The sequence below is a fragment of the Cyprinus carpio genome, chromosome A19 (assembly GCF_018340385.1).
Source record: "Cyprinus carpio isolate SPL01 chromosome A19, ASM1834038v1, whole genome shotgun sequence".
NCBI lineage: Eukaryota > Metazoa > Chordata > Actinopteri > Cypriniformes > Cyprinidae > Cyprinus > Cyprinus carpio.
The window spans coordinates 12925023-12935740 of NC_056590.1; the positions used below are offsets into that span (position 1 = coordinate 12925023).

General features: G+C 33.7%; 1 protein-coding gene across 2 annotated transcripts; it reads right to left on the reverse strand.

Moving 5' to 3' along the window:
• Positions 1–332: 332 nt before the first annotated feature.
• LOC109060116 (protein QNR-71-like) lies at positions 333–9284 on the reverse strand. Of its 2 annotated transcripts, none has more exons than XM_042776607.1 (11): positions 9133–9284; positions 8396–8539; positions 8061–8234; positions 7793–7954; positions 4528–4848; positions 4244–4303; positions 3896–4138; positions 2895–3000; positions 2412–2635; positions 1397–1490; positions 333–1306 (listed from the first exon to the last, which is right to left on the reverse strand). In XM_042776607.1, the coding sequence occupies exons 1-11, from the start codon at positions 9260–9262 to the stop codon at positions 1159–1161; spliced, it is 1806 nt and encodes a 601-aa protein (XP_042632541.1). In that variant the 5' UTR covers positions 9263–9284; the 3' UTR covers positions 333–1158. The 2 variants fall into 2 exon arrangements, with proteins under 2 accessions (XP_042632541.1, XP_042632540.1); XM_042776606.1 differs by having other exon boundaries at positions 8378–8539.
• Between the last annotated feature and the right edge of the window lie 1434 nt (positions 9285–10718).

Genomic DNA, 10718 nt, shown 5'->3' on the forward strand with positions numbered 1-10718 from the left:
TTGTGTGTGTGTATTTAAGAGTGTTGATAAGTCAACTGGAAGATTCATCCCTCCCTCCCTCCCATCCGTAAATATTAGTTTCATTTCAATGTCAGTTCAAATACCAGTTCACTCTTAAAAATAAAGGTCTTTATTGACACCTATGATTTGAAGGACCATTGGAACTCTCCATTGCTCAAAATATTGTTTATAGTTGGGGAAAAAGGGTTCATTTGATATTTATAAATTTCTTCACACTAAGAAATGGTTCTTTTTGTACTTTTTTCTATGGCAAAAAATGGAGCCTTTATTTGTAAGTGTACGAACATTTAGAAAATAAGTTGTGTAGATCATTAGCAAGTGGTTTAGAAATTTTATTAGAATATTTTTGTATATATAGCAGTTATAGAAGTGGATACACTTTTAATCATAAGAGGAGATAAATATTTTTGAAAATTGCTGTCAAATGTTCATTTTAAATACATAAGCATATACCTGCATTGTATATGTGATCAGTAACAAATTTCCCACGTTGCTTGATTCATGCTTTATAAAAGGAACTTGTTAGTAAAGTGATTTCTTATGAAATGACAGCTAAATTACCATCAAACTAGTCTTTTTCTTAAAAAAAAAAAAAAAAAAAAATTGCATTGAATTCAGTCCCCAGACATTTAAAATGTTTAACCATGTTCAAAACAATGTATACATTCTCAGAACATTACAAAACATACAACAACTTACTCTATTTTCTAATCCTGTTTGCAAATTAAGGAACATTCCATATAAACATGTCAAATGAAATGCCAAAAGCATCATTAGAAAAATGCTTTAAATCCCAAATTATATTTTAGTTGTTTTGGTTTGGGGAAAAACTAATTATGATCGCTTCCGCATGGGACACATTTGGTCAGTTATTAGTTGTTTTAGTCATTTTAGATGACGGAAACCCCTGTAAATCTGGCATATCTGGGCTCATTCATCCCAAATCTTCCATTAAAAATCTTTAAAGCTTGCATACACTATAACTAAAATGCTATGATTATTTATTCTAGCTAAACTGATGAGAAGATACCAATGTTATCTAATCTATGAGATCACTTCTGTTATTGTCTCAGATAAACTACAGCCAAACTCATATCGAATAAATAGCAACTGATTGCTGCAACAACCCAGATCAGTCTATAGCGGCCTCTCTGTCAATAAATGGCTTCTCTCCTCATCAGCAGAGAACAGAGCTACTCTTAGTTTGCTTAAACTCCAGTTACCAGCATCTCTCTCAGCATCATCCAACACAGAGCGTCTCACTGGACGATACACCTTATATCGCCTGAAAGGAATAAAAAACACAAATAAGTAATTAAGATAAAGTTGCGTACTGTTATGTTTTTAGAATATCAGTTTGGTTAGTGGTACTCACTTGTACACCATGACGGCAATGAATGCAAAGATGGAAATAAGCACAGCGCTGGAAGACAGAACCACCTCAGCTACATGGGAGGATTTAGGAGAGTCTAAGAGAAATCAAGCAACAAAAATGGAAATATTCAGTAGTCAATTATAATGTTTATTATTATAGAAATTAAGTACATTTATTTATACATTGGTAATATTGGTGGGGACCAAAAATAGGGGGAAAAATACTGTAGCAGTGTTACTAACTAATACTATTATTTATTTTAAAATTGAAATAAAGCTGAAATAAAATATAAATATTAGATGATAAACTTAACAAAAAACAAAAATGATAATGTTGCTTTGACAACTAATGAAAATGATTAAAGTATTAAAAATGCTAAACTGAAATAAAAAATAAAGCTAAATAGAAATGTTTAAAAAACAAGCTAATGAAAATGACAAAAGCACATAAAACTTAGTAAAATTACTAAAAGAAGCAAAAAAAAGCAAATTATAAAATAAAAGCTGATTCAAAATATTAAAAATACTAAAATAGTATATAAACAATAATGAAGTAAAACTAAAATAAATAAACATTAGATGAAAAACCTCATTTAAAAACAAACTTAACTAAAATAAAGCTAAACTGAAATGTTTTTAAAACAAACTATTAAAAATGACAATAGCACTAAAACATACTAAAAATCGCTGAAATTTCAAATAAAGCAAATTCTAAAAATATTAGCCAATTCAAAATATTAATAAATACTGAAAAAATGACTAAAACCAAAATAAAAAAGCTAAATAGAAATGTTTTTTAAAAACTGATAAAGATTAAAAATGCATAAAAATACTAAAACTTAAAAGCAAATTATAAAAATCAAAGCTGGTTTAAAACATGAATAAATACTATAATAGTATCGAAATAATACTAAAAATAACACTGGTGTAAGATGCGGCTTCGAAACTATATATTAATTAAATGTTATAAAAATAAATAAATATATAGACAAAATTAACTAATTCTTAAGACTGACTTGTGTCAGGGCTGTTGCCAATTTTAACTGAGGTAGTGGTGGCAAGAGCCAAGCCTCCAGGCAGACCCAATGTGATGTTAACACAGTAATTGCCCGGCGTTTGGAAAATGCGCGTCAAACTGATCTTGCATCCTTCACCGTAAGGAGCCACGTCCTCACACACGATATTCTTGACCTCCCGACAGGCGGAGTTGGTCACTATGGTGCAGGCCACTGAGGGAACACTGAGAAAAAGAGAGATTAAATGTGTGTAACATGTTTGTGTCTGATCCAGAGGTCACCTGTATTGTAAATGTGAGTGACTGATTGTTTTTGACGTTTATGACGATGACATGCTGTGAAATGTCTCAGCTGCAGGGCTTCAAATGCTCACTGTGGATCAGAATCATCTACATCTAATAAATGCTCTTCAACTTCTGGCTTGTTATGTGAAGCATATGATCTACTGTCTTTGCATGACAAATCTGCATTTGTGAATCTTACCTGCCGGAGCAAGTCACCATGAAGTTTACAGATGTGTTGGTCACTTTGTCAGCTGACACCTTTAAAATCTGATTGGCTGGCAGGTCCTGCAGAGCTGGAGGAGGTTCTGTGGAAACAGACATAAAATTAAATATTTCAAATTATATTTTATAATTAATTATCTTATGTTTTATAAATTAATTACTATTATTTAATAATTAAAAACAAAAATAATTGTATATTGATAAAGCTTTTGTATAGTGGAGTACAATACAAAGCACAAAGTGTGTTTAGTATCATTTATTATTGACTTGTTTTTATTATTTTTTTTACATGTACTGCTTTTATTTTAATTTTAGTTAAAATTTTAATAATTTTGTTGTTGTTTTTTCATTTGTATTAGTTTTTTTTAATTATTCTTATGTAGTTTTTATTATGTTTTAGTTTATTTCGTTTTATTTATTTTAGTACAAATTGAACGAAAGAGAAATGTTGCCTTGGCAACTAGCTGAAATCCCATCATGGGATTTAAAATAAATAAATAAATAAAGGTAATTGTGACTTTTTAAATTTCACAGTTCAGACCTTTTCTCACAATTCTGAAAGAAACCTATAAACTTAGAATTCTGACTTTTTTCTTGCAATTCCGAGGTTACATCTCACAGTTCTGAGTTATACCTTAATTCTGACTTTTTTCTCAGAATTGTGAGTTTACATCTTGCGGTTCTGACCTATAACTGCAAGTTTGTATCTTGCAATTCTTTATATCTTGCAATTCTGTTTTTATGTTTTTTCGCCATGGAAAAAAAGGTAATAGCAACTTTATCACAATTCTCACACTTCCAATTTTTCTTCTCTGAATTGTCAGTTAAAATTATGAGATATAACGCCCAAATTAAAGCTTCAATTAGTTTACAATAACCCTGATACATACCGAAAAACATGATATTATGAGATGTTCTCTAATGTGTTTGCCATAAATTCTTGCTTTTTGAAAATAAGTGGTCCAACAGTCTTCTTACCAATGATGATGATCTCGCCTTCAAAAGAGCCATACATATGGCGGAAACAGTCTGACTCCTTGAAGTGTGTTTTTCTGATCATCGGCGGTGAGGTGGGCTTGTTATAGGTCGAACTGACCTCAGGTACAGCAGTTGCTGTTATAGACGTCACCTCTGAATCAGTTTGGAGTGGTTCGGTTGTTGGGGCAGCAGTTGTAGAGACTCGAGGAGTGGTAGTTGGAGAAGGACTGGTGATGACAGGAGCTGGAGCAGGAATTAAAAAGAAAAGAAATATCCTTTAAGTGTTCTGTTTGATATGTAATTTTATTCGACTTTTTTTCTTCTTGCTTCAAACACAACTCATCTCACCCTTAGTTGTCTCCATTTTGCTAGTGAATGCATGAGTGCCAGGCGGTAGCGTAGGCATTGCTGCAACACACGATTAAATTATTTAACAGAATGACTGTATATTGGCTGACTTTTAAAATGACAGCAGCTTTAAGCATTGAGCTTTAAGCATAAGTTTGCTTTACTCTGCAAGATAAATGGACACATTTTGTCCTGATGGATAATAATGAATATGATATGTCTGGCTTGGATAATAGGATATCTGTTGTCTGGGAGTGTTAAAGTGCCTGTGTTTATGAGATTACCTGTCGTATGAGCCTGAGTAAAGTGCATTGGTGTTGGAGTCGGTGGTGGGCAGGGCACACGGAATGATGCCTCCACGAGGAGCTTGACTGTAACATTTCCAAGGATGTTGTATGCATGGGTTGCAACATTGCTGTGGGTGACCAACTGGTTGCCATCCCGAAAGTCCCAAATGAAGTCCACTGCATCTGCTGTCTTCAGATAGTTACTTGGGTCATGGATCTGGACGTTGAAAATCACATTTGACCCTCTGACAAAGACATTTTTGTCAGCTATGCTGGCTGCATGCTTCTGGGAAATGTTCACAGAGAGCGGTATCTTATCTGGATGAAGAAAAAGCATTTTTTTAAATATGGAAGGGTTTTTATCTATGTATGTGCGTGCATATATATATTCATACATATGTGAACCAGGACCACAAAAGCAGTCTTAAGTTGCTGCTGGGGTATATTTTTAGCAATAGCCAAAAAAAAAACATATTATGATACAAAATAAATAACATTTCCCATAAACAAAAAATTAAAATTACAAAAATAAAATATCACATTAAAATAATATATAAATTAAATACTGATATTTTGTAAATTTTGTAAATTTAGATATTTTGTAAATTTTTTAAATTTCCTACCGTAAATATAAAAACGTAATTTTTAATAATTAATAAAATATGCAAGAATTCATTTGGACAACTTTAAAGGTGATTTTCTCAGTATTTTGATTTTTTTGTACCCTCAGATTCCAGATTTTCAAATAGTTGTATCTCGGCCGAATATTGTCCTATCCTAACAAGCCATACATGACACTTAAGACTTAAGGTTTTGTGGTCCAAGGTCTAATATTATACACACACAATCTCACACACTACCACCAGTCAAAAGTTTGGAATAATAATTATTATCATTATGAGATATTCAGAGAATCGTTACAGACATTTCAGAAGGCCTGTAGAGATGAAGAGAACATAAGTATTACTCGAATGTTATCACTCAACAAGTGAATAAACCTAAAATTTTATTCAAGATTATAAACTCTAGGCAAACTAGGTATCCAGATCCCTCTATCCTGAATTGTGAAGACTTTTTGAATTTTTTTAATGATAAAATTGTTGGTCTACATTCTACAATAACGAAATTACAGGTGACTCCGTCTTTTGACCTGGCTGTGCCTTGTAGCATGGAATGGAGAGAATTCGATCTCATTACCCTTCCAGTTTTGGTGGACATGTTGTTATTTGTTATGTGATGTTATTTCACCTTATCTTTTTAAGCAGATTTTTGCTAGTGTAGGGACTACGGTGTTGAATGTAACTAACAAATGCCTTAGCCAGGGCACCTGTCAGTTTTTAAGTATGCTACAGTTCTTCCATTATTAAAGAGGCCTAATTTGGCAATAGAGGATCCAAATAATTTTAGACCGATCTCAAATTTATATTTTTTTTAGCCAAGGTTTTAGAAAAGGTGGTATTTAAGCAGCTACAAGCACATATCACTGTAAAATCAATTAGTGAGCCATTTCAGTTGGGCTTTAAGTCCTGCCACAGCACTGAGACAGTGTTGGTCAAAGTGTTAAATGACATCTTTGTTAAACTGGATAATGGCGATAATGTTATTTTAATTCTACTTGACCTTAGTGCAGCATTTGATATGGTGGACCATGAGATTTTAATCAACCGCTTAGAACACTGGGTTGGCCTAAAAGGTAATGTTCTCAAATGGTTTAAATCTTATCTCATGGACAGATTTTTTCTGTTAATATTGGGGGCTGTAATTCTTCAAGATTACATCTTCCTTGGGGAGTCCCACAAGGTTCAATTCTTGCTCCAGTTCTTTTCTCCCTTTATATGCAATTTTTTAAAGCTGAATGAAAATAAAACTGATGTTATTGTGTTTGGCCCTAGAAAGCATGAGGTGCTGCAGTGCTTGAATGCAACTTCTTTGACTGGTTTTGTTAAATCTAATGTAAAAAATTTGGGATTTGTTCTGGATAGTGATTTAAAGTTGGACAGACAAATTAACACTGTGGTGAGATCCTGTTATTTTTAATCTATGTCTGTTAGCTACGACTAAACCATTTCTATCTAGTTCAGATTTTGAGAGCAATTATGTCCATTGTCTTTTCTCGAATGGATTATAGTAATTCCCTTTATTATGGAGTTGATGTTCGAGCACTCATGCGTTTACAGAAAATCCAAAATGCTGCTGCAAAAAATGATCAAGTCGGCAAAGAAATATGAATCCATGACTCCGTTATTAATTTCATTAAAGTGGCTGCCAATTTGACTTAGAATTATTTATAAAATTCTCGTACTTGTCTTTAAGGCCTTGCACAATCTAGCTCCTGTGTATTTGTCTGGTTTGGTGGCAATCTACACCCCCTCTAGATCCTTGAGATCAGAAAATCAACTTCTGCTTTGCACTACCAGGACAAAATATAAACACAGAGGTGAAAGAAATCCCCCATGAACAGGCCCTAAATTGTGGAATGACCTCCCTCAATCTATTCGATCTGCCAAATCCTTACCCATGTTCAAAGCTGTGTTAAAACAACATCTTTTAAATTCAAATGAAGAGCATCTTTAAATGGGTTAATGTTAATGTATGTTTATGTGAGGTGGATATGTCTATTTCTGTCATTTTCTTGTTTTTTTGTTTTGTTTAGCTTGTGACTGTAAAGCACTTTGGGCAGTGGGGGTTGTATTAAATTGTGCTACATAAAAAAATATATATATATATATATATATATATATATATATATATATATATATATATATATATTAAACTTATACTAAGCCTCCAAAAAAAACAACTGAAAAATAGCACGGATCGCTTGATGAAGAGTGAAACTCTGAAGCGCTCAGTCAGAGTGTTCAGCGAATGAAAATATATCTGTGCTAAACTTATACTAAGCCACCAACTCACACACTGGTGAGTTAAATTTGAGAATTTATTAGCCAGTGGTTAATATAGTCATAATTTATTCGCCCAGAGTGAAGATTTAGTCGCATATGCAAGTGATTTACTCGCAATGTAAAGGGTTGTGAGGGATCACGTGATAATGAAAACTGGTGTAATGATGCTGAAAATTTAATTATATAATACAATTATATATTAATACACTAATATTGATATCATATTAGTATATACATAAATTAATTATTAATCAATTATTTTTTCTTAAATAAAAATGTATTTATTTTTAAAAGATCATAGTGTAGTTTTGATCCTGTACGTAAATATGATTAAAACAAGATGAAAGGAATTGGCAGACCTGTTATGAAGAATACGGTAGTGTCTGTAGAGAGTGGGGTGTACTTCCTGCGCTCCCGTTTACGGTACACCATCACCTCCATCACACCTGCTCCAAATGTCATGTTAGTGGTGTTCAGGGTGAGATGGGAGGAGGAGCCATCACATGTCTCAAAATACTGGCCTGTGAGGGAAACCACAGGATGATGGTCCAATTTTGTGCTTACATTATGTAAAGGGAATTATTAAAACACTGATATCAATCGGGTCAGTGAATGGCTGATACTCACCCATGGTGTGCCACACATACACATAACCTCTACGTCTCCAGTCATTAGTCTGAGGAAAAGGCTTTCCATCAGGGAAAACATTGCACCTCTTCAGATCTGTACACTTCCCAAATCCATAGTCATCCAACCAGGATGTCCAGTTAAACACGTATCCTGAGCGCACATGTCCATTGGCTGAAAAATAAGTGAAGGTTTTAGACACACAGATGAAAAAGGCATTTCTTCCTTTTTGGGAATATAAATGCAATCTTTTAAAATATAGGATTTTTTTCCCTTGCAATTGTACATTGTTTAGAGATTACAGGGGTTTGAAGCACCTGAGGCCTCCATCATACCGTCCCCACAGTGCTCATCATACACTAGGTTGCCACTGCTGTCCTCCTTCTGACATGGTGGAAACTCCAGAGCTGCAGTGAACGAGATGCACGAGCCATTCATTGCAGGACTGTCGCTGGTAAGGCGCACCCTCGGTGGTTTGTCTGTGAGAGAGCATTGAAAGATTAGTGTGTGGTCATTCCTGTCATGCAGCACATTTTTCTGTCCCTATCTTGTATATGTTAATATAGTAACTTGAAAAAATCACTTTCTCTTGCTAAGACAAAACGGGGAACATTCAACAACTTAAGAAGGTACATAAGGTTTCAAACTGTTTTAAATTTTTTCCCCAAAACATATTTGAAAGTCTGAAATATTTACACAAAGTCAAATAGAAATTGATTAAAAGAGGGCTTACACAATTTTAAAGACAAAAAATATGAAATATTCAAGCCTGTACCCCCTTAATTCCTCTAATAAAAGGTTTTAAACAAAACATGTTTTCTTTAAAATATTTTTTATATTGGTAGTTCCCAACCAAACCCCAAAACGTTATATTATATTATAATACGTTTGAGAAAATTATTTTGACAAATTAGGCTTTTATCTCGCCATTGTGTAAAATATATTTAATAATCACGATATAATTAATACATTTTGAATATGGTTTACACTTTAAAAAATTGTTTCCTATTTATTCTGTAATTTTGCGTATGTTACGTGAATCAGACTTTACTACATAGCAGGAAACTCTTACCATGTCTGCGATTCAGCTGTTGTTTGAAGGGGGGGTACAGAGATTCGTCCCAAGGGTTCGTGTCCGGTTCCCATCCAGGGATTGGAAATGGAAAAGGGAGTTTGTGTTTGTGAGGGAATATATACACCATAAGCTGCACGAATGAAAATAAGAAAGAAAAAAAACATCGTGAAAGCCTTCTGAACTGACACCTCGATTACCCAAAGATTTCGTGGCCAAACACTAGGTAAATAAATGGACAATAATTTACTTGGATTAGGCATTTTAAATTTCGTAAAATATAACAGGGCAAGCTGGGCTTGTTGCTTTCTTCTCGGCTATATATACACAAACAGACATAAACCTAAAAAAAAAAGTCAACCCACTCTGAGAAATATTCACTGCAGGAGTGAAAATGTGACAATTTGCCCCAGTCTCCCCTGAAAGAAGTCTTGAAATGCGTTTAATACGCACTTAAATATTTCAGCTTATTTGCATTATATGCTTATGGATACTTTTCCCCCCGAAGTAAGATACTGGAAAATGTGAGGACAGTAACATATTCTTCCAGTCTGGTGGGTGAACTAAAGTACTTTCTCAAGATTCTATGGCTACTCTCACGTCAGGCGGGTAGCATAATTAGTTTCATGAGACTGCAGCGCGCGGGAGAAAACAGCCTTATTCCAACACAATATAAAAACATTTATGTTATGTTTATTTGTTTTAATACGCAATCTAGTCGGCTTTTTATGAATTTAGAAATTGGCATCAATTTTATAGCCTAGTCTACTTTATAAAATAGTTTATAGTTTTAGTGATTTAGCTTTGATAATCGCTTGTCAAAAAATTACTACTTTAAAAATAAAACAAAAACTTAACTAACTGCTTTAAAATGTAAGAATGATAAATATTCATTGCTGAAAAAAAAATTACTTTCAAATAAATAATTTCGTTAAACAAGTTAGGCTACTTACTTTTTTTGCTGTTCGTTACAGGAATGAACAACGCCCAGACCAGCACAAGTAACATTTCAGAATGCATCATGTCGATTTATTGGAAGTAAATACAAATACAATTTATCCAAGGGCTTTTTTCACTCCAGCTGCTCGATCCCAGACCCCTCCACTCTCTGTTGCTGTTGTTCCCCTCTCACAGTCACCCGCACGAGCTCTAATTTAATACACCAATCATGTGACGTTTCTGTAACAAGTCTCATCTGATAGGCCTACTTAATTAGGATCTATGGGCGCGAGCTGAGAGGAGAGCGCGGAGTCTCATGTTATTTTTTTTCCCCTTGCATTTCGAAACAGGCAATTTCAAAATCATCTCATTTATCTCCGATTGTTGGCTTTATTCTTTATGGTCTTGTCTAAAACAAATGGTGCACTGTAGCCTATTTATTATCCTTTATGAGATATCATTGATCTGTCTCAGAGTCCTTTTTGAGAAGAGTCCGTTTTTTGTTAGATATCAGGATCAGAAATATCAGAGAGGTTAACATGGGGATATTTTTTAACATCTATTAAGCCAATTTAAAACGCATATACCCCACGTTATAAGAAATGCAATCTTTGTTAATTCTTTTTGAGGAGCATACTAATGTCCTT

What these genes read in the sequence shown, in the direction of transcription:
- LOC109060116 (XM_042776606.1), bottom strand. Translation starts at nt 9,262, where the DNA reads ATGGTGTATATATTCCCTCACAAACACAAACTCCCTTTTCCATTTCCA. An exon ending in ACAGCTGAATCGCAGACATG is followed by an intron (nt 8,540 to 9,132) that starts GTAAGAGTTTCC and finishes GCTCTCTCACAG; the next exon opens with ACAAACCACCGAGGGTGCGC. An exon ending in TGGCAACAGCCCTGACACAA is followed by an intron (nt 1,491 to 2,411) that starts GTCAGTCTTAAG and finishes GATTTCTCTTAG; the next exon opens with ACTCTCCTAAATCCTCCCAT.